We start from the raw sequence: 24,767 nt of genomic DNA, 5'->3' as shown, positions 1-24,767 counted from the left end.
GCTCCTGCCCACTCTACCTTACCTCCCAGCTTCACTCCCAGTTTTGCCTGATGCTTGTTCCCACACTCACTGAGGCCTGATTTAGACTCTGTGCTCACCTTACTGTTACTGACCATCTCAGCATCTGAAGACACCCTAAAATTTTAAAGTATCCTGAAGAGACACAGGGAAGCGTTGTGGGGAAGCTTAATTCTTTTCTTCTCCTGCTTTTATTTAGAAGGTACAAACCCAGCTCAAAGCAAGAACACCAACGGTATGGCATTTTCTACTCCAGCCTGATCACGCTGCTTAATCACCAACTTATGCCTACAAAAAGCAGCATGACCTCATAAGGACCAACTTGGTTATTCTTTCCTAATTTATACTGTGAAAACCTCTGCAACATAACTTATTCAGCCCTCAAACCACAGGGCCTGAAGTGACAGCACTGCAGGCACAGCGTGAGTAGGAAAAAAAAGCCTGATGTCCCTACTCAAGTTCTCCCACTGTAGCCTTCTTCCACTGCAGACATCTCATTTTTTAAAATTATGTTGCTCATCATCTGGCTCAAATTTCCTTTCACAATATAAAAGCTGTCCTGTAAAGTATCTAACAATACGGCATGGAGGGAAGGCATTCAAGAATGTCTAATCTGCTCAGGCAAATTAAGCTATCATCTAACATTAGCAAAGATGCTTTTCACCAATACTGTGACAAAGGCTCATTAGTTTTAGCTACAGACACCTTCGTGGCATAAACAGATGATGTGCAGAATGCATGTTTCTAAAATGGGAGGGCACTGTGGACTGAAGACATCCCACTGCAGCAGAAAATGTCTGTCTCCTTCAACATGGAGCACACTACAATTCCTGCAATCAGCTTAAAGGACAAATCATTTCAGAAACAATGACAACTATTGTCTCCAAAAGGAAATGGTATCACCTAGGATTTATGTAAGTGATCTCAAACTGCTTTCTGATTCACTGAGGAAACCCCACCATTTGCTTCCAAGAGCAGCCCTGATTTATAACTTCTTTTGCCCAGAGCCTTTCAACCAGATGACCAAAGAGGAAATGCCTAAGAGCAGAGTTTGTAACAGATGGTGAACAAGCTTTGAAGTGCACAAGGAAGCACTCAGCACCGTAGCAAGTCCCATACCTCCACACTCGCATAGTCACACATGGAACATTTGAATGGTTTCTCGTGGGTGTGTTTGTAGCGGCGATGCCGAACCAACTCTCCACTGGTCACAAAGGCCATGTCGCAGTCTGGGCACTTGTGAGGGCGAGTACCTAAGGGTGTGCAGCAGGACAGGAAGACAGTGACACAGATTAAGTGACAAAAGAAAATACAGGACAGCGCTTGCTGTGGATTTTTTAATTTTTTGTTTGAAAAGTGAATTAGCAACACTGCTTTCATGTTCTGAAAGATTAAATTAGAGCAACAATGCACAAAAATCAGGGGTTTTGTATAAATAAATAATAGATATAAGATCTTAGCGAATTAATATCCTTTCAGTGAGGAAACAGACTCCTTTATTTTTGTATCACTTGGTTGTTTACACATTAGAAGCCAGCTAGTTAGATGTAACTTCAGTAAGCAGAGAAAACGAGGGATATGGATTACACTCTTTTTTTTTGGCAGTAAGGCACAACAAGCTGAAAACATGAGTGCTAATGCGCAAGGCAGAAAGAACATTTCTGTAACTTCAGGTAATTTGAGATCAAGCCCAGGATCAATTTTGTACCTGTGAACAGGATAACCTCTGCACCTGGCTTGGCCAGGCGGAAAGCAACTGCACCATTTCCTCATTTTTAGCTTATTCCATAAGAGGAATTAGGAAAACAAGAGGGGTCTATCTTCAATCTATTAGTTCTGATGGCAGAGCAGATCCTACAAAAACAATATATGCAAAACCAAGAGTACCTGTGTGAGTGTTGAGGTGGTTCCTCAGCAATGTGACTGTCCGGAAAGCCCTGCCACAGAGATGGCACTTGTGTGGTCTTTCATCAGTGTGGCTTTTCATGTGGCGGTCCAAGTTGGAACGACGCGGACAAGTGTAACTGCACAGCTCGCACTGGAATGTCTTTTTTACACCTGGTCATGAAGGAAATCATCTTTAGTCTTTGACAGTACTGTGGTCTACTGTGTAACATAAGAGGAAAGATTCTCGGGTGTCTAACTACTGCAAGGAACCACCAGGCACCACTAAATCCAACTGCATTGCCTGTGGCTGGTTTGGATTCAATTTTCACTAGTATGCCAGCACTCAATGTTCCTTCTCCACTCTAAAAAGGGTTCCTTAACTTACAGTTTTAACAAAAACCAGATGTACTTATTACTGTATTTTGCACCATCTACCTTACCCAGCAACTGGTTAGGAAAAAGCCCACAGAATTAATTGTGCCATTGGCTCCTGATGTGAAACATGCACACAAACTGTTACATGTGTAGCACAGCAAAGAGAACAATGTTTTCAATCATAGTTATATAAGAATATTAATGCCACAGTATCATACTTGGGGAAAATTATCTCCCTGGCAGCCTCCAGAGAGGAGAAGGGAGGTGTGCCCAAGAAACACTGCAGTCAAGCACTATTACATAGTGAGCAAGCAGCATTGGGCATGTCTGTTCTCTTCCCACTTGCACGTATTCATTCGCCTCAATCACACTGCAATCACCACAACAAAAGCATTTTCAAAATCCACTTGCAGATGGGGAACTTACCTTTCTTTTTAATTTTTGTTGGTTTTGGTGGCTTCATATTGCCCACCACCTTTTCTGCATTAACCTCGGACAACAAACCCTCCTGCTGCTCCTCTTCAAAGTCATACACAGAGACATCCACATCTTTGCCTTCCTCAGTGTAGCGAAGCTTACTCTTTTTGTTTTTCTTTGTTTTTTTGGCTGGTGGCTGATAGTCTGGATCTTTTTGCCAATTGGGATCTTCCTGTGGCTGAAGTTCACCTTGTTCCAGTGTCTCCACCTCACCGTTTGCACCCACTTTCACTACTTGGAAGCCTTCTGGTAAAGGGAGGGTGTGACAGATCATGGGCTCTCCCTCCTGCAGGCCTCCTTTGGAAACCTCATTTTCATAAGCTCCCTGCAGTTCTTCCACAGACGTGGTGGCAACAGGTACAGTCACTGGTACAGGTACTTGGACCAGCTGAAGCTCACCAAGGTTTATAGGCTGCTCTTCCATATTAACAACCTGAAGTGTTATGATCTGTGTGTCATCCACAGTAGCCTCAGTTTCTTGAGGCACTGCACCTTCCATTACTTCGGTCTTCATTTGAAGAAGAGTTGGATCCAGCTGATCCATCATCACCATCTGCACCCCACTGCTGACATCCTGCACCACTTCACTTCCATCTGCTTGGTTTGGTGGTATATGACAAGCATCATCCTCTTGCCCACCTTCACGGCGTCTTTGATAGGTTTTCCTCTCTTTTCCCTTAATGAAAGTCTCTGATTCCTCCACAATAGCGTCAACTGCCTCACCTTCCATTTCACCTTCCTGCTGCAAAAACAAGAAAATGAGTGCTGCACACCACCCAATGTATTTAACTACTGCACAAACCCCACAGAAGAACAAGTCACCCAACTGGAAACACCCAACTCATCCCGATCATATTCAGAGAACAGGAGCTGAGAGCTGTAGGTCTCCACGAGCCCATCACCACTGCAAACCAAGGCAATCACAGAACGCTGCCTGCAGTGAGACAACTCTATCAGCTTCTTGGAAAGGAAGGAAAACAAGGAAGAGAGATTAAGTGATATGCATGTTCCTGTTTCTCAAAGACCACAAATCCCACCAGCAAGATGCACAGCAGTATTATTCCTTACTGAGCTTGTTTAATCATTTCACGTAGCTTAGCACTACCAGAGGCAGTCTTCGGCTAGAAATTTTAGTACAAAACTACCACACTGTTAAAATCAAAAAGCCAACCTTCAAGAAAGTATTACATTTGAGAACTGCAGAACTTTTCCAGGAAGAAAAAGCACTAAGAACTAAGCAGAAGAACGTAAGCTGCACTTATTTCATATCTAACTACTTTTACTTCAAGTCTAAACTCCTCTGAAAAACATAAGGACATAAAGAAGTTAGGCAAATTATGTCTCTTGTAAGCATCCTGGAGTTCCAATTCCTGCTCCCACCTCCAGCACTGCTGGGCCCTGAGTGGATCAGGAAGATGCACTGTGCACTCTCTCCTCGGCTGAATGAACCACAGCAGGAGACACAGCTCAGGTAAAATCTTACTTCAATGTAAATGATGTGGACTGAGCTGGTAGATTCTAATGATTTCTAATGATCTCATGATACCTGCATTAAATGCATCCATACAGTCACAAACAACAATACAGAAGCACAGCATTTTGGTGCTCCTTAACTGTAACTCTGACAATAGCTGCATGCAAACATAACACTGAGATTTTGTGCCTCCTCAGATCATCTGGTGTTCTTCACTGCAGTTGGGGAAAAATATGAAACTCCTGTATTCTCATTATGCAGGAAGGTTATTTCAAGAGTAGTAAGAGCTAAAAGAAATTATCATTTTGCAGCTATCTTTTTCACAAATGAAAGGAGTAAGATTATAGTAAAGGAGCATTTTGTAAGTCCATCTCTGTTCCAGGTGGTTTACTTCGTAAAATAAAAGGAAGTTCCCTAACCATGCCAAAAACTTTCCCTGCATCAGGATACCATTTCTTATACTCCCCAATAAGCATTAAAAAGGTACCAAGGTCAATTTTACTGCTGAAGAAAGTAACAGAAAAGCCAGCTTCCTTACTAAGCCGGTGAAAAATTCCTGATTCCATTTCCAGATTTGCTAAGAGACTTCTGTATTTTCCCATTAGACTGACTGGCCTCTCAGACCAGCTAAGTGAATTAATATAAATATTTAATCTCCCTTGCTAACTCAACACTTTAAAATCCCCATACTATTTTCAAATATCTATATTTAATCTTGCATACTCAATTTTGATTTTGCACAAGCTTATAGACATAAACATGAAGCACAGCTATCAAGTCTCCATCACCTTTACAAATTATAAGACATGTAATTGCTATTATTTTTAGAGAATTCTTGCTTTTACTCTACTCTCTTTTCTACCATCCTTCACTTCAGCTGGAAGAACAATAAAGCTCATCTTGTTCTTCAGCCTGCCCAGACTAGGGACATAAATTAACTTGCTGTCTTGACACCTGTGATGTCGTGGGCAGCCACAGTCTCCAGAGGGCACCAGATACCCAGAAATACCGACATATGGCTTCATGTGCGCTCCCTGCAGGGATCCCGCCTCTCCTTTCCTTTACCACCCATCAGCTTTTCAAGTCGGAGCAAATCCATATGGACAAACAGCTGAAATACACGAGATGATGTAAGTACTTAACACCAGACAGCAGGCAATCAGAACAGAGCTGGTCTTTGGCCTACAGCAACTGCAAATGTGTTTTACAATTATCTTAAGTATTTGCAGAGAGAAGAGAAGACTTTTCAGGTGACCAAAAGGATCTGAACAAAAAAAGGAAGAACACAGCTAAACAACACATAAAAATGTGGTAACAATAAAATACGTAAGATGGAGGAAAAAAAATGGCAAAAGTCCATCTGCAAAGCTAATGCAACTTTGGTACCAAGCAGAGGTCTGCAACCTTGATACAAGCACAGGCAGCTCTGAGCAGAGGTGGGGCCCTCATAAAGACCTTCACATTCACTATCAGTATCAGTTGGTAACAGGGCGGCTAAGTCACCTGAAAGCAATCCAACAGGCAAATAATTTGCAAGTGTCCTCTATGATCCTACAGTGGAACAGCAGGAAGGCACCACTTCTGACTTGTAAAGCAGAAAATCCTATGTCCACCAAGGAACAGGTCACTGGCATACATGAAGACTCTGGCATAAGGCTCACATTGTCAGGAAGTTTGCCAGCCTAGGAATGCAGGTGTACAGGGAGACCAAGGAAATACCTGCAGGAAGACTCAGGTCCAAGACACTCACAGTGAGGGGTGTATGTGTGTGAAAGGAATAGAGGGATTCTTACAGCCGTCCGGCAAAGAAACTCAGAACCCGCTATCGCTCCCTGTCCCTCTGTCACCTCTCACCCCGTTTCCCGTCGCGCGGCTATCGGGGGTTGCACGGCGGGGCACGGCTGCCCCCGAGCGGCGAGAAGCCGCACTACACCGGGGCTGGGGCTGCCACCTCCCTCCCTGCCCGCCACTGCACACCGACCCTGCCACCTCCGTGTCACCTCCCTCCCTGCCCGCCACTGCAGCCCGAACCTGCCATCTCCGTGTCACCTCCCTCCCTGCCCGCCACTGCACACCGACCCTGTCACCTCCATGTCACCTCCATCCCTGCCCGCCACTGCACACCGACCCTGCCACCTCCGTGTCACCTCCATCCCTGCCCGCCACTGCACACCGACCCTGCCACCTCCCTCCCTGCCCGCCACTGCAGCCCGAACCTGCCATCTCCGTGTCACCTCCATCCCTGCCCGCCACTGCACACCGACCCTGCCACCTCCGTGTCACCTCCATCCCTGCCCGCCACTTACAGTGTCCCTGCCCGCCACTGTATCCTGACCCCTGCCAGCTCCATGTCAACTCTGTCCCTGCCCGCCACTGCATCCTGACCCAGACTCCCTGGCCTCCAACACTCAGGGATCAGCATTTACTCCTGCCTATTTCAAGGTATCCACTGTAGTCTGTTCCTTTCAGTCAAAGTAAAAGGATCTGAAAATGTCTGTTTTTAAACCAAACTCTTGCCACAGGGGAAATGTTACAATATTCTAAATGTTATATTAACAACATATAAAAATTACAGAAATATACAGGAGTCATCTCACTTGATATCTTGGACAGCTCAAAAATATTGGGAAACTGATAAGATTTCTTCTGAAAAGCATGGATTTACAAATTTCAAACTTCTCCAACGGCAGGGCAGGGACACAGGATGGACCCTAAATTTGAGAAGAAAATGTATGGGTGCTTTCTATTAAATAAGCTCTCTGGAAAGACTCCATCTCTGCTGCAGAGAGCTTTGCACTGTCTGTCCATGTCACTTCTCAATCACTCTGTCTTGAACAATTTGCTATTTTTACTTATTTTTTTTCCTTTATCCTAATTCTCCTTTTTCACAAAGTGAAAGTTTTGTATTTATTGGAAGACATGCGCCATTTGCTACAACTAAGACCATTATAGCAGAACACTAGGAATAAAAACTGCAGAGTTTCTCTCAACCTTTTATTTCTGGCTTTTGTCTCCAGCTCTCTTCCTACCAGTTACTGCTACCATACACCAACAGCTCAATGACTGAATCTAAAAAGGAAAACAAAGCAGCAGGTTAAAAGATGCAGTAAATAAACACTGGGGGGAAAAAAAAAAAAAGCAAAAGAGAAGAGCTACCACAATAAGGAGAATGACAAAAAAAGACCAAAGCAGATCTGAAAACACAATTCCCACTAATACCCTTCCACACAGGCTCACTCAACAGGCTCTACCAAGAGACACTGTGTCATGGAACAGCTCAGTGCACTGGCACAATCCAATTAGCCAGGTAAGGAGCTGTGACGTCCAAACAACAGACCTAAGCTTGCTCAGACAACTGATGGACAGCCCATCTAAAAAGCTGGAACAAACAGAAATAAGAAGTGCTGTGGATTTCATACAACTGATACCTCATTCCAATGAGAGGAATCAAAAGGTTGCTTGAGAGAAAGTCATTTAGTGCCAATTGTCCTACTGATTGCAGCACAGGAGAGTCTCAGCCCAGATATACTCACTTTCTTCCCAGTGTCCAATCTAATGCTGCACTGTGGTAGTGGGAAACCATTCCCCCTTGTCCTGCCACTCCATGCCCTTGTCCAAAGTCCCTCTCCAGCTCTCTTGAAGCCCCTTTAGGTACTTGAAGGGAATTGCAGAAGCATTAAAAACAACTTGCTGTAGTTGTCAATGCAGAAAGTACAAACCCAGAGACAGGGATGCTTAGTGCCAGTGCCTGTTTTTTCAGTGGTGTTATTTACAATAAAGCTACTATCAAAGAGGCATTTGTCTGCCTCTCAGCCATTTTAAAAGTAATGAACCCTGAACTGCATCAAGTTTCATGTACCAAATAATACAAAAATATTTATTTTTGCCAAACAAGACACAGTCTCAATAAAAACTGTTGGGACACTAACACCATTGAAAAGTAGTACATTTAGTGCTGTAATATGCACTTAACTTGAGGAAAAAAACCAAACTTCAATAGAAACAATGAAGCCAAATGCTGTCAGTAAATTTTTGACATTCATAAAATAATGAAAAGTATCAGCAGCTACATTAGTGCAAACAACCCTATCACCTTGGAACATATGCAGGCCTTGAATTCAAGTCAATCCACATACAGATCCCACTCAAAAACTGACATGGCTTTGACACTTATAGATTAGCCATTTATTAAAAATTACATGGGAGTGGAAATAAAGCCTTATGTTAAAACATTGGAGACTTATGTTTCTTCTGCATTTCCTGTGAACCTTTGAAAGCTGAATAGAGGAATAAACAAAGACTTCAACTAAGAGTATGCAGTTATGCATGGTATATGCAACTTAAAGCAAGAGGAAGATTAAAAAAAATAAAATATACCCAACAGGATTTATAGACAACACTTTTTTCTCCCCTACCTGCAGTCCATGCATGTCTGTGTAAGTATTTAAGGGCATGAGCAGATGCAGAGTAACTGCAGGAGTGCTTGGCCATTCTCTTCCTGCCATGAAACAGCTGTATCTTTTCTCTGAAAAATCGCCCAGCTAAGCACAGCCAAAAATAAGGCAGTTTAACAGGTAGGCAGCCCTTCCACTTCCTCTAGCAGAACTACCATGATAAGAGATTAACATGTAACTTATTCTAAGGCAGACAGACAGACATCCATCCAAACAGGCCAGCTGTGCCTTTCGTATGCAAAACATGAAAGATCTACTACCAGTTTAGGAGAAACTAAAACACTGAGCTAAGTTTCTTTTACTAAGTAATTTTCTCACAGTAAAAACTCAAGGCTTTCATTTGGCTACTGCCATCAATTCCATATCCACTGGTTATGACTCCAACGCCCATCTCCAGCTGTTTTCTCATTTCCTCCTTGCCACTTACAACACTGGTACCGAAAACAAAAAAGAAGAGTAAAATGGACAGACATCTATTGCAGCTTTAAATGAAAAAAAGGGCAGTCTCATTAACCTAGTATTAATTATTCTGAAGTATTTCAGCATCTTGGAGGGCATAAAGAAAAGCAAGAAACCTAGAAGAGAAAAGCAAACTTCATCACAGGTTAATAAATGTTTATGCTTTTTCTCTGCATGAAAAGGGGCCTGTCAAGATTAAGCCCCAAGAAATACATAAATCAACTATGGGAATGACAGCTGCAACTGGAAAATGGAGAGTTGTAGAAGGATGGTTCCCTTGAGCACTGACCCTGTGAAGGGATCAGAGAAGACAGAGAGTGTTGGTGGTGATCACCTAACCAAGGTGTCTGTGCTGGGAGGTTGGTCTAAATAGGACAAGAACACATTCTTCCAGGGAGTGATTCAAAGCTTTTAAGTGGATCTAAACTGACATCTAGAGGAACCCAGTTTTTCCTCACAAACAAGACAGGAGACCAGATTCTAACTTGTGTAATACTTTCATGGTCCCTGTAAGACAGGTAAACACAGCACTCATTGTCCAAAGAGCTGCTCTCAGCTTCTTCCTTCCTACACACTGACAGAATAATTCACCATAATGACCTTGATCGAGAACTAATTCCAGCTGAAAACTAATGCAGAGAAAAACAATTCTGTTAGAACACTTTCAGTTCCTGACCCAATTCCTCACATAAATGCTCGGATAGAGGAAAGGGAGCAGCAGGGCCACCTTAAGCTGCAGTACCAGGTTAAAGCTGACAGCAAACCACAGCATCAGTATTCCGTGAGCTAGATGGCTACACTGAGCCATGTCACTCCACTCTGCACCATCCCATGCAGGACACGCTACAGTGAAATTACTTTCTCTCAAGCATACTGCAACCATCTGGGTTACAACGAGTTTGTGGGCAAGCCAACTGTTTGAATTCCATAGTATTCATCTGTGATCATACTCCCCTCCCTATTTTATTCAATGAGTTGTTGCCTGTGAACCCAAGTTACCTTTTACTTACACTCATGTGAAGGCAGCATACTTTGGTCCAGATGTTATCAAAGGTGATCTTTACCTTCGACCCCTACAAACTCCCAAGGACACAGCCAAGCCTGTCCCTGGCTACAGAACATTCCCCACCCAGCTTGGTGCAGTGTTAGAATTAAAATGCATCTTGTGACATTTCTCTACCTTCCCTTTTCTTTTTCCCCTGCTCCTCCTGTAACCTACAGGAGCAATCTTCCTGGTTGTTGCTCCTGCCTAGGGATCCTAGCAGAGTTCTTTCCAATTTCATCATGTCTCATGAAATGATGCAAAGCAATGAGAAGCTTCATTCAGCACTGACTCCTATTTTTCAGTCAGCAAGGAGCACACACCTGTGATCTGCAATTACTCAGAATAAAGCCGACCTTTCACTTTGGATCAAGAACTCAGGGAGTTCATGCGAGACATGGAAACAAAGTATATAACCGGGGCCCCCAGCCACGCAGAGGAAACTCAATTCCACATCTTTCCTCGGCTTTTTGCTGAACAAGCTCCCTCTTAATCCTTGCACCTGACAGTGGCAGAAAGCCCCAGATCATGGCTCTTCCAGAACTAATACTGCTAATTCTGCTGTAATAAGCTGCAGTCTACAATGGAGAGAAAAGCAGATACAATAATGTCAACTGCTTGAAACCTGCTTTGTGGAACAAAAGATAAAAAAAAAAAATCACTGCAGCTACTGACAACAAATCCCACATATTCAAGCCACTTGGGATATCCTGTAACCTGACAAGGAAAGCCTTGATGAAGAAAGCAGATTGGTGAAAGCATTTCAGCCTTATTTCTGGAAGAATAGTTTTTTCCTTGCTTTTCCTTTAGATCTGGAGAACTAAAGGTCTACTGCGAAGGTAATACGGACAAAATTAGTTAATATTCTTAAAATCTGTTCATTCTTCCTTAATTTCTCCTTCTATCTAACATTCTTTCAAATTTTAATTTTTCACTATTTCTTCCAATAGCTCAATAACTGCTAGTGCCTCTCACTAGATGACACTAGGTCTTTATTCATTCAGAGAAGTCTCTACTGAAATCTGGGAAATATGAATGAAATATATTCTCATCAACTATTTTTTAAAGGAAGTCTCCCTTTTTAATTTAGTAAGGAAGTCATCATGTTTTGCTAACCTGACAGTCCTTTTCAGAAGGACAAACATGCAATCTAATCAGGTGTAGAAGACAAAGATTTACACTTTAAGAGAAGCAGTCACTGAGGAATTTCTTTTCAGCTGATGTTAGATCATAAAACTAATCAGTCCCTCCCTTTTACAGGTCTTCATAATGTAGAAGTGATGAAGGAGCTCGTGAAAGACCACCAGAATACCCAAAAGTATTAAACTAAGAATCAAAAATTATTTCAGGTTAAACAGCCTGTAAAATCCGTTGCCCCAAAAAGTGAAGTGTTATACCATGGGTAGATACTGGAAAAGATTCTTAAGTTTTATCAACAAGTATTTGTGGTCATTTCTCCCATCACACATTAATTTAGGCTTTCATTTAGGCTACTGGCAAACTGCTAACAGCAAAAGATGATGTTTCTTCAAAATAAGTCTGAGCACAACAGGATTCTTTGCCCATCTGATGTAGTGTTGCATGATATCAAAATGGCAACACCAGCCACTCCCACAACTGAAAAAAGACCTGTGCAACAAGTTTCATGGCATTCTAGAGACTTCATAATAAGTATTTGGGTTTTGTTTTCCTCTAAGGCTTCATCTAGATTAACAAGTATCCAAGAATAGACTTTTGGGGAACAGCTATTTCTTTTATCTTTGCAAGAGTACTCATTAAGTAGTGATACTCTACCAGGACAAGGGAATTCAGGCTTCAAATTGGAGGAGCAGGAAGTGCTTATCCCTGGAATGGTAACTCGGGTCCTACCCCACAGACAATAGCTACCCATGCACTAACTATTAGTCACCTCACAAATCACACCCTGATGCACAGAAGGAAAACTAAAGCCAGTGCTAGTTAACTTAATGTCAGGCTGTCAAAGAGGTGCAGTTTACTGTTGTTACAGCAGGGACAGGAAATTCCAGGAGAGTTTTGAAAGCACCTATGGCAGAAGGGTGGTGGACAAGACAAACTCCCAGAGCCTAAATTAAGACATCCTTGCTTTTGAATCACAGAAAAGTTAGTCTGAATTAGTAAGTGCTGGAGCAGACATAAACAGAATCAAACCCAGGTGAGTACTTTAAAGTGACCCTCATGCTGAAATTTTAAGAAGTTTCATTGTTTTACACATACCCCTAATTCATTTGGACTCATATTCCAAATATTCTCATACACCAACCCCTAAAAGTGCTACAATCAACCTTCAAAGCAGATGAAGCAAAAAACCCCCCAAAATTCCACAAAGGCACTCGACTTTGGAAGAAAAAACCCCTTTCTACCGGGAAGGAGTAAGGCCTCATTTCCAAAAATACCAACTCTGCAAAGAAATCATCCCTGCCTTTAAACCGCTCCCTCCATCAGCCCAACTACTCCTCATGTTAGCATAAGCACTTTCAAGACTACAGCTACTGGTCAGGAAACTAATCCAGGCCAGAACTCACCCAGCCAAAAAGATACTTATTTCCATCCAGACTAGGTCTCTGGTGTGTCCAAACACTAAGGCCAGCCAAAAGAGAAGCATGGCAAGAGGGTTTCTACCAGCACAATGTTAAGCTTTACGTTCAGGAAACTACTGCCTCAGCATGGAACACATACCACACTTTAAACCCCCTCAATTTACATTTATGTTCTTGACGCTTCTGCACTTCTGCCTGGACTGATTTGTTCTCTTCATGCTGGCTATTCTTCATGCAGCTCCTGAGGTCAGAACTCACTCTGGAACAGAACAGATGAACTAGTGAAACTATGTAAAAGAGAAAGGTAAGGTGGGGTGGGGGTGGGGTGGGAAATAAAAGCAGTGTTCAATGTTTAATGCTTGTTCAACAAAATGCGTAGTCCCACACCCCTAACAGCAGCACCATTGATAACTGCTTGAGGACCCCTTCACTTACCAGAAAAGCCATAAGCAAAACCAAAGGAATATTTTAATCAGCTTTAATACTTTCACCAGGATGACTGAACTCATTTTACAAGCTTCTCTACCTACCTGTTCTCAAACTCTTTAGCATTTACAGTTCTGACAACCTAAAGCTCCGGATGCCTCACGCCAGATTACAAGTGCAATATGACATTTTAGAGCCAGCTCTGCCTACTTCAGATGGCCTTTTTCTCCTGTGCTGTGGAATAGCAAATCACACACTGAAGGAGTTTTTATTGCTGAAGAGGTGTAAATGAGAGCAAATATCACTCCTTACACACTGTCAGTGCAGCAGTGAATATACTGCTTATATCAAATAACAAAATCAGCTCTGACACAGTTCTAACCTTGCCACCCTGAGGAAAAGCAGCCTCTGCTCACTGAAGCAAGCTTTGTTACCCTTATCAATTAAGGGCTTAAAATACTCACATTTACAGAAATACAATATTTACAAGACAGCAGATAATTTCTTTCTGTAATCCTTGTCAGTCCTCAGAGTGGCACACATGCTAAAAACCCTGAGAACGGTAAGGAAGTCCAGAGGAGTAATTCTCAAGAGAGGCACATATTGTTGCTGCACTCAGTGATGAGGGCCAAGCAGTGTTGGCTTTCACACCAGTGGGATTTCATACCCTTTGAATTTAAGTGCTTTCCCTCCAGGTTCTTCTGCCATTTATTTAGTACAAGACACTCAAGTCTAGGTCCTGGCTGCATTTTTCACTTGGCAAGTCTATTTTTAATTGTTTATCAGCTTCAAAGAGCACTACTGATAAGAGGTTTGTTGGAGCTGTGGGTGCTCAGTGATACTGAGCTTTTAAAAAATATTTGGAAATTATCTCTTTTTATTTAACACTCACTCTGCAAAAATCACAAATGCTACATACAAGCCTTAACACTCACTCTGCAAAAATCACAAATGCTACATACAAGCCCTAACCAGGAAAGGGGATGCTCAGAGGATACATGGGGAGTGCTCCACTGCTAAGGGCATCTTAAGACTGCTGATGCAAGCTGCATCCTTGCCAGTTTCTGTGCTGTGCAACCCTGGAGAAGATTTCCCGAAGTTTACAAACTTCTTCATTAACATAGAAAAGCCTCAGGAGTGAAGGACTTCACCCTTCAGAAGACACTTGATACAAAATGAATACTTCCCATGGGGAATATTATCACCTCAGAAGTTTTGTTAGACACAATAGGACAATAGAGCACACTGAACGGAATGGAAGCATCTTTTTATCCACTTTGGGTTTCCTGAAATTTTGAATCAAGAAATAGTTTTCTTCCATTTTTCAAACCTAATCTTCTGCTTGGCAAATGACCAAACAGTAAAGAAAGGTGCTTTGAATAAAGATTGTACCCAAACTCTTAGGAGGGTGAAAGAGAAAATAAACCAGTAATTGCAGCTCTTTTCTACACTACAGACAACACAAACAGAGAACACAGGGATCTCTGCGGATTAGCACTGATGGTGAGTTAATGCAAGGCACAGCCAGTGCCCCTCTCTCTTTACAAGGTATTGGCTCTGATTGAGGACATTAAGTTACTGGAGGTTTTAAAGACATGTTTTGAAGCTGCTTGGACACCACTCAAGAAGTATCAACCTACTAATGTACAACCCAGGGAGCAAAGCTGCCCAGCGCTGAAAACATGCATGCTCCAAAAATGCAAGGCATTCTTGCTCTGGCCCACTCCAAGGGAATGTCCCAAAGGGAAAGCAAGTCACTTCTACTCCTTTACTGCAAAGGTGATAGCAAACGTCTGTTGAATACCCGGTGTATGGCATAAAATACCTTGCATGAATTTACATTCCATCAAATCTTTGACATATGGGCAAGGTTTGACAAGTTTGAAGGGAAACAGGCATAAACTGAAAATTTAAAATGCTCCACATGTCCATTGTTGAGCTTAGAACACATGGGAAAAAACACATCAGAAGGCTTCCAGAGCAAGAAGGTGGTTGGAATACAAGATCTACACAGCAGAACAACAGAGTTAGCTGTGAAAAGACCCAGGGGAGATCCTACTGCTATCTTCAAAGGGAAGCAAAGAGAAGATGGAACCACACTCTTGGAAGCAGAGAGTGAAACAACAAGTGCAACAACAAGTGGTCAAACATTGGAGTAGGTTGCTCAGAGATACTGTGGAAACAAAAATATTTGCTAAATACAACCCTAAATTACCTCATCTAGCATCAATGCTGGCCCTGCACTGAGCCAGTGGTTGAACCAGGGTACCACAAGAAGTCCCTTCCAACCCAAATCATTTTACAATTCTCTGGCACTACGTGAAATGAAGGATATACTTTAAACTTCACACACAAAACATTGAGACTTTTTTCCATCTATGCAGTTATAACTATGATGCTCCTATTGGTCTCAGCACTCACTTCCATACAAGTTCTAGAAGCCCTGGAACACTTCTGCAAGCTCTCAAATACTCATCAGTTCTTCAGCAAATGTACAGATGTACAGTAACTTTAGGCAATCTATTGGGACCTGGACTTTCAGAGTGGTGGACATCCAAATCCACCCAGTATTGAAGAGAACAGCATTAAGAGCACAGATACTGTGTTTCACTGTTTAGGAGACAGAGAATCACGTGTGCTATGAAGTATGAAGATCCACATCAGACAAGGCTCCTGTAGGAACTTCAGTAAGAAAAGGGGGAAGCAGTACTGACAAGAGACCTCACTACTTCTCTTTAATTTGCAGGAGAAAAACCAGGACCAGTAAGTGAATCGAAACTAACAAAAAAGGAAATATCCATCTTTGAAGTAGTAAGGGCTACTGTGTACTCTTTTCTCCACAATGTTAACAAGAAATTGTATCTCTCCAATAGGCAATAGGAAAGGTGCCAAAAGGCAGATGAAAAGTCTCCCCTGGCTGCCAGCACAGGACAGCCTGTTTCAAGAGGCAGCACAACGTACTGACCAACAACTGCACTGGATCAAGCACTTCTAACCAGGAAGAGCCAGACTGATAACACAGCAGGACAAACATTCAATGCTATCTCCCTCCTTTGAGTCTAATGGAGATGGAGAAAACATCACTAAGGATTTGTTTGCACAAGTAACTCAAAGCAGATATCTCCAAAAACATTACAGATGTCATGTCAGGCAAGTGAGACATCTAAATATTTGATAGTCGGCTCCATCATATTGTGATGGATGCTGACAAATTCTTCATGTAGATCAAAATGTTGGTAGAACAAGGAGAGGATGCAGCTGCTTCAACAGGACAAAACGATTTCCACACACACTACAGGAGCAAAGCATAAAGTAGTCTGGGATCATATAATGCTCCAGGCAGCTCAGAGTAGGCAGGAGTCAACAGCAGTCACTCTTTGGCAGGAAGGAGAGAAGAGTATTAACAAATATGGAAGGTAGGCAAGGATCAAGTAATCAATGAGTACCTTTTGAGTATTCAGTATTGCCACAGGAAGCGATAAATCTCTCTTCAAAGATCAGAAGTGGCAGTAAGTTATATACTCAGCAGGAATGCTGGATAACACTAACTTCTTCCATCCTCCAAAAAGAAAAGAAAAGAAGAAAGGTTTTAATAATCTGATAAGCTTTGACTGAAACTACTAGCCTTCAAAAATTCTTTTTTTTCCAACCTGTAATGTGGAAACTCCTGAAGTGCTTCTAAGGGGTTTTCTTGCAGTACATACTGGAAAAACAAAACTGAAGTTCAGATTGCACCTCCACTGCAAACAGTTTACACATAGGAGAAAGCCACTGGTTAAAATGTAATACTGTTAACTTATGTCATAGAATTATACAACCAGAACCAGGGGGTATTTTTAATTCAGTAGCATTTCCTGCTTTCATTTTAAATCTCTGGATGTTAGAAGTGGTTTCAAGGGAAGAACTCTGCAAATCAAATACAAGGAGACAGAAAAACTATACAAGAAGCTGAAATAATTGGCCAAAAATCACTGCTGGTTCTACTGCAGTGAAAGGCTCTTCCAGAAGCCAGTCCAGAAAAACCACGTCTCTTTCAACATTAAACAACAGGAGAATTCAACTGCCTGGACAACAATTTTAAACATACAAGCAAGTTTACTGCTCCATTTCAAAAGGGTAAAAAATGTTTACAAATAGCCAAATGCTGCTATTACTACTTGTGCTCTTAAAGCCTCTACTTACCCCAAAATATTTTGGGGATGGTTCCATAAAGGCTCAAATCAAACTTGAGGCCTCATTTTTTCCACATCGTCTTACATGCTATTGCCCTCATGAAGCAGATTCTGCTGACCAGTTTATCACCTGGGGACGCAACTGCCAACACACATGTGGAAGGAGATGGGGTCACAACAATCCTGATGCAAGCCAACTTAATTTTCTAGGGAAGCCTTGACTTTTACCTCCCTAAATGCTTTGGTGTTACTCCCAAAATAGCAAGAGTTGTAAATTTCCTAGTATAGCTCTTATCGGTAGGTTGGGAAAAAAAAGAAAAATTTTCCTTTATCCAATAGGAGCATTAAAAAAAAGCTCTACAAGGACAGATCCCTGTCCAATTAGTCCAGCAGTCTGCCTCCAAAAACTCTAGCAGGAAACACTGTGTAGGGAGAGCAGTCAGTCATGTCTGTGGTTTACCACCCTTATCCCAACACCCAGTCATGGGTTCAGGGATTTTTGCCTCTGGACCGGCTGATCCCTTTCTGAACCTACAGTATCTCCACAGTCTCTTACCAAGTTTTCCATCAACTGTGGTGTATTTGCCTAATTTTTTGCTCCTACAAGCTACAGGCTCACCACAAAACTCACTGCATCTACCCAAGAAGTTGGTCTTGTGTGAGCATGAGGAAGCACAGCAGCCAGACTGAGCACAGAGTGAGTTCTGTGAAGAATTCAAGGGGCAGCAGCAGAGTGACACCATTCACCCTCTTACAAACAAGAGAAACCAGAATTGCCAAACTCAAGCATCATGTGCTTCTGTTGAAATTACCACTCAGAGGAGCACGTGGACTAGATGCAAGTTTGCTCTCTAGCTCTGAGTTCTGAAGATTACATATTCCCACCTTCTTAACATAAGTAACACATGAAAAACACCTTAGCTTCCAGCAATCTCCACTAGAGATGCTTGGGCCATCATCAAGCTATTCACTGTTACATCCTGGAGAGCTAAGAAAGTGTTAAACACTTGTGTCAGGTCTCCACATGAGGCATTATCATAGCTTAAAATTATTGTGTTGTTTACTCCTTCTTCCACAGCTTTATGCTTCATAGTTTAATTCCTGATTAAGTCAGTATTTTAGTCAGCATCCAGTTTAAAACTAGGATCACTGCAGATAATATAATTCCACACAATACATACAAATGTAATACGTAAAATATGAGTCAATAAATAATTTTATGTAACACAAAATTTTATGGAGCTATGTTTTCTTCAGTGGATTCAAAAAAAAATCACCTTGCTTCACCCTCTGAGCATTTTCCATGCTTAGAACCAGGAAGGAAGAACTCCTTTGCTGATACAGGGATTGTCTGGGCAGCAGTGCTCGTGCCAAGGTCCTTGGGCTGCTTGGTAGGCAGCGAGCTGGACATGAGCCAGCAGCTTGTCCTGGCAGCAGAGAAGTAACATTTATTTTTCCAACAGCTCCCCAGTACCACAGCCACAGATCAGGATGTATTAGTCACAAGCCTAGACCAAGTATACCGGACACTATTTGACACATCTCCAACATGTATCAATACCTGCTTACTTTCCCCCATTCAGAAGATTTTACTGGTTTGATCATATCCTTGATTGATAAGGAAAAGTCCTAAATCTCTCTCTGTTCAAAAAGAGGGAAGGTGGTTCAAGAGAAGAGGAGGTACTATCCATTCTTTTTCTTTAGCACCCCTAGTTTATCACCAAGCCTGACCTCTCATGAATGACAGTTCTCTAAATATATATGAAACAAAAAAAGTCAGCACCTTGCAGCTGGCTGAAGCAATTTTCAGATTTTTTTTCCACAATCTTGATTCAAAGATGTTAAGACATTAAGAAATACACAACTGCTCTTCATATCAATCAATAATCACCCTCCCTGTGAAAAACTTAACCCATTTAATTTGAACTTATTGGGCCATAAATTCGTATTGTGTTTGTCAGCAAGATTAGAACAAGCTCACTAATATCCAGTATTATGTATCTGAGGACTCTCATCAAGTCACCTCAGTTTTGATGAGAAGCTGCATAGCACATGCTTAACATTTTACTGCACAGCAATACAGCTTAGTTTTCCATCAAATTGGAGATGAATCCCCTTTAACACAGTAATTTTTTTGATGGTTTTGAATGCTGAGGCCAAAACCATACGTAGGGTTTTGGGAATGACTTCATCCCATCCCACACAGGCAAGAACGTACCCTTGCTTATTCCACTAATGCATTTAAGAACTACATTAGGTTCTTTGTCACAGCATCACCTTGGAAACTCGTGTTTATGCTGTTTATTCACTGTGACTCCAAAACATAGTTCAGTCACTGCTTTCTAGGATAACATGTGCCTTGATTTAAATTCAGCTGGAATACCTTGTTCCCAGGTGCACAGCTTTACATGCAGCAGCCTTAACACACACACTGGATTGGATCTACTTCACCTGACAATCACAATGGCTGCCCTAGTGCTCACTGATTTTCCATGAACCACAAGTTTATCATGAACAAGTTTTTAAAGGCATTTTTCACCAACAAAATCATTAATGAAAACAAACTGTGACAAGCAATTACTAGTTTTTGCTGAATATCCATGGAAACTATTCACTCTTGTATACCTCCAGACTAATCCTGAACTAAATGGCATTTACTGATACTCAGTACTAATATTGATATACAGTAAGGTTGTCAACATCAAGTCCTTTAACAAAGTCAAATAATACATTTAACAAGCTCTTGTTTTCTTAAACCCTTAGTTACTGGGATTAATACTTTTATCTACTTTAACTAAATTCCGTACTAAGAATAAATGGGAGAGCTGGCAATAATGTGAACTACATGTGTGTTAACACCATGCAGAGCTAGTCAAACACCCAAGGTGGTCTGGGCACCTGCCACCCTCTCTGCACAGCACCACTTCCTGCCATGCTCATCCACTCTACCTCCTTTTAGTACTGATACATCAGCACTTCTGACCTCCTGGAATTTCACTCCTGTTCCAAAGTGCATTGGCTATAAAATATCCCTTCCAATATTGCAGTTAAAAATATTCCAGTGATGAAAAATATGCCAAGGTAAATGTCTCTCTCACCTCCCAATGTACTCTGCTGAGGGGTGGTTATACATGATTTTAAAGTTTTGGCTCGTGTTTGTTTTTTTAATATACTTTACCTGAAGATGTTTGAGACATATACAAGCTTCTAATTATGATGCATGATTAATACAGACAGAGGTGCAATTCACATACCAAACAATCTGATTTGCCTTCTGTTTTGCCAGAATTTGACAAGTTCAATGAGGTCAACAGAAATTTTCTTACAGTATGGGGAAAAAATATGCAAACCAAGATTTTTCACTATAAGATGAACTTACTTAACTCTGTCTTTATATTTGAGCAAAGCTTTCCAGTGAAACCCATGAAGCTTTAGAAATTTCATGAGTGTGCAGCTATGGCAGAAAAATAAGATGCTGCTGATAACTGACTGACATAACAATATATATCTGGGCATACTACTCGCACTAGAGAGTAAAAAAAATAGCCTGTAGTTCAGCTTGCTGCACTACTACCATTACAGAAGCCCTTGCTGGTGTCACTGGTCAGCACATCCTAACTGATCACTGTGCTTGTGCTTTTAAACACTTTCAAACGTTCCTGGCCTCACCTCTTAATACCAGCCCCACACAGCATACTGAAACCCTCAGGTAGCTGACAGTAAACTGTGGGAGGGCTTGAACTGAGGGGGTCTCCAAAAACAAACCTTTACATAAGAAATGCAACTCTATCTATGACTCAAACTTCACCTGTAGGGATAGACAGAGAATAATGCTTCGGGAGTCCATTCTATCAGAGATGTCCCCTAAGTCAATGCACGTTAACTGCGCCATTCTCGAGAGCTGTCTCTGCACTACTTCTCTTTTCACCTGTTAAGAGCCACATTGGAAGGAAATTACAATTTTATAGCTTCCAAGTTTTTATAGTACTGAGCAAAACTTCACTTTAGCTTTAATTTACATTAGACACCCAAAACGAGCTGTTCTGTATACAGTTACCTGAATGTTAACATGACCCGAAACATAAAACTCCCTACTCACCTTTTGTTTATTCTACTCTTCTTCTCAAGGTTATTTTTGTTAATCAGAAAAAACCGGATCACTCAGCTGAGCAGCAACTGTTTAGTTTTCATATTAAATACGTCTGGGATAAGTCTACCTCACTTAATTCCTAAAGAATGATGAATTATTGGAGAGAAGTGGGAGGAGCAGCAGAACAGGGTGTTTTAAATGAAATTCAAATATCCTTTAGCACCAAAAAAGCAGTATTTTCAGCTAAAGTCAGGACAGGACACAGATTCTTTTTAAGTTTCAGTAAAACACCTGAACGAACAAGGGCCACGTATGATCTGAACCATTTTTATGACCACTAAATATAACAAATAAAAAGAGAGTTTCCTGGATCTGTGTGTGTCTCTAAGACCACGTAAGTTACAGAGCAGCAGAGTTTGATACTGTATTGACTTTTCAAGGTTTAGTACAACAGAGAGTGAACTGGGCATCTGAACTAAAGCCAAATGGATGAACAGGGGTTTACAGTTAAGCAAACAAATCAGTACAGTTCAGCAAGTTAACACAAACAAAACAAGAAGTCAAAGCTTTGGTTTCTTTCAGCTCTGGTCAGTGTGTCCTCTCATGTGTGCAGGTAAAGCAGTGGCTGCTCCTTATTACACGTATTTCTAGAGCACATACAAGCACAGGAGGGAGCAGCATTTGGGATCCTAATGCTTATCATTCCCTTGAGCACTTCCTCTCTGGTAAAGAGGTAAGAGAAGCTGAAGTTGCCAGGATGGGGAATTAGGGAGTTTTTATGCAAATATAATCAATAATATATCTAAAAGAGCTAATGTACGAAAAACTGTTCAGGCAGGTCAGGGAGAGCTATCCAGAGGTCAGTAGAACCTGTTCAAGTATGAGGGATAAGTGCAAGGAATAGCCTGGCTTTGCTCCAAGAACACACAGGCCTAATAATACTCAACACATCCAACTTCCAAAAATCTTCACTAGAAAAGCAGTTCTTGGACATGAAGTCCTAGGGGGAGGAGATGAAATTAAATTCTGGAGTAGGCTCCACACAGAAATTCCTTAATAAGTTAGTAATCCCATACAATTAGATTTTTCAGGTAAATGCTGAATAAAGACAAGAATAACACAGGTCAGCTTCTGGCATTCTCAAGACACAACACTGGGAGGGCAGCAGGCGGGTATCAACCTGCAGCCCCAAGAGCTGGTGAGGATGCACGCAAATTAGATACAGATCGTAGTCAAGATCCAGCCTGCTCACATGAAAACAGCTCTTGAAATAGCTCCTTCCCTCAGTAACGCTGCAGGCACGAGTCACCAGCAAACTTAACGCTGTAGTGACAGTTCTCCAAGCTCTGTCCGAAATGGACGAGACTTGCTGTATTATTTCAGTTGCAGGGCCACTGGGGGCTACAGGAACTCGAGTTTTGCACCTTTTGCTCAGGTATTACTCCTCAAAAATATCCCACAAAGTTTCTTGAGCCTTTCTGTGCATCCTAATAGCCACTCATGCACAGTGGATGACATTAAAACTGAGCTAGCCCTACACATCCAGAAGAAAAACAAAATGGAAGTAAAAATCCATCAACCCAGGGAAAAAAAAGCAGCAAGCATTGCTTTGCCCTTATGCTAAAATTGTCCCTTCCTTCAGTTCTGCTGATGTTTTCTACACTGAAGGAAAGCGTTAGGGGGATTGTTTAAGTAAGAACAGCTTGAATACAGCGTGGAATTATTTCTTATACCCAATGGGCTTCTGAAAATTCAACATGCTCGGCAGAAGATGGATAAACTGGAGAATTCGAGACGATATTTACACACTTGCTGCACTAAAACAAAAACACATACACTGGAGGTGGTAAACAGTGTTTTAGATGCTTCTAATGACACTTCTGGAGTTTATTACCAGAATCCAGTAACTGGCCAGAGATGAGGAACAGCCATGCATGTATTTAAGAGGAGAAAGGCTCGGCAAAAAAATAGGAAGTCACAAACAGGAAAGCGAGCTCATTCTCACCAACAGGCAAGTCCTAAGGATTACACCGAACAGAGAAGGAAGCACACGACACGACAAAACCCTTCTATCTAAGTCATTTCACAAGGTTAACACAAGGCCAAATCCGATACTATACAAAGATATATTCTGAAGAAATCTAAAGTTGATGTCGAGAACAAAAAGCAAAGCGTCTGGACACAGAGCATGTGCGGTTTCCTCCTCTGCATCACAAAAAGAATCGGGTTTTGTGCTTCCCCCCCCAAGCAGCACAGACCCATGGAAGGGAGGGAATAACGCCGTCCTTTGCCATGAGATTTCAGGCCATCCCCGGGCAAGCGCCCGGCTGCGGAGGCTCGGGAGGTTCCCGGGGAGGTGCCCCGGGAGTCGGGCAGCCGGGCCAGGTCCCAGCAAGTGACACAGCTGGTCGGCGGCTCGGTGGCAGCCCAGGTGCTCCCGATCGGAGCCTGAAGCCCCGTGGGGACCCCGGGCCCGGAGTGGGGTTGCGGGGACGGGACGGGGGAGGGGGAGCGGACATAGAACGGCGGGGCCGCCGCTCTCCGGGAGCGGCGCGGGGGGTGCGGGGGGGCTGCCGGCCGGTCACCGCGGCGAGAGCGGGCGCCCCCCAGCCGTGCCCGCCCCGGTGCTGCTGCATGGCGCTGCTCAGCCTGCCTTGCAGAGGGAGCTCGAGTCCCGCTCTGCGCCTCGCAGCGCCTCTCACTCCGCCGCACACGCCAGCGCAGCGAGGCGGCGGCCGGCGGGAGCGGGACACGCAGCCGTCCCCGCGGGCAGCGCCCGGCCGGACACCGCGGCAGGACACGGGCGGCGGGCGGAGGGCGCCGGGCCGAGCCCCGCGGAGGTGCGAGGGGGGGGGGGGGGAAGCGGTGGCGGGGCGGGAGGGGAGCGGGCCCGGCGCGGCGGGGCGGGGGAGGGGGGGGAAGGAAGGGACGTGCGGGACGGGAAAGGAAGGGGGGGGGCGGCAGGCGCGGCGGGGAGGGGGCGGTAATGGGGCGGTTAATCAGCGCCGGTGGCGCGGTGGAGGAGACAAAGGAAAGAAAATGGAGTCGGGGCCGGCGGGTGGCGACGGCCGGGGAGGGAAAGGAGGGCGGGCGGCCCGGGCGGTGCCGCAGCCCAGCGCCGCGCTGTGGGGAATGGCGGCGGTGGTGGCGGCGGCGGCGCGGGGACGGTAGAGGGAGACAAAGCCCCCCTTGCTGCCCCGGCGGCGGCCGCTGCGGGGCCCCAGCCGCGCCGGAGCCCCATCGTGACACCTAGAGGCCGGAGAACGCGACTGCAAACCCCCCGCCGCCGCCGCTTACCTGCGCCCCGCGCCCCGCCGAGCTCCCTCCGGCCGCCG

At 43.3% G+C, this 24,767-nt stretch overlaps 1 protein-coding gene across 5 annotated transcripts in view; it reads right to left on the bottom strand.

The window, feature by feature from the left end:
* CTCF (CCCTC-binding factor) overlaps positions 1-24,750 on the bottom strand; it is a 34,918-nt gene extending 10,168 nt beyond the window's left edge. The window contains exons 1-8 of one of the 5 annotated variants that reach the window (XM_042027280.1): positions 21,151-23,836; positions 18,620-18,769; positions 16,821-16,873; positions 16,617-16,729; positions 12,909-13,003; positions 2,707-3,499; positions 1,906-2,076; positions 1,138-1,271 (exon numbers count right to left, since the gene is read on the bottom strand). In XM_042027280.1, coding sequence (XP_041883214.1) covers positions 1,138-1,271; positions 1,906-2,076; positions 2,707-3,499; positions 12,909-12,962 — 1,152 coding nt within the window. In that variant the 5' untranslated portion in view covers positions 12,963-13,003; positions 16,617-16,729; positions 16,821-16,873; positions 18,620-18,769; positions 21,151-23,836. Of the gene's footprint in view, positions 1-1,137; positions 1,272-1,905; positions 2,077-2,706; positions 3,500-12,883; positions 13,004-16,616; positions 16,730-16,820; positions 16,874-18,619; positions 18,784-21,150; positions 23,837-24,729 lie in introns of those variants that run through there. The other 4 variants (XM_042027281.1, XM_042027282.1, XM_042027284.1 and 1 more) reach the window with 4 other exon arrangements.
* Positions 24,751-24,767: the final 17 nt, after the last annotated feature.

This window comes from Corvus kubaryi, unplaced genomic scaffold (assembly GCF_017639235.1).
Source record: "Corvus kubaryi isolate FWS band 111438036 unplaced genomic scaffold, C.kubaryi_AGA036_p1.0 37300, whole genome shotgun sequence".
Taxonomy (NCBI): Eukaryota; Metazoa; Chordata; class Aves; order Passeriformes; family Corvidae; genus Corvus; species Corvus kubaryi.
This window is presented reverse-complemented; position numbering and strand designations above follow the sequence as displayed.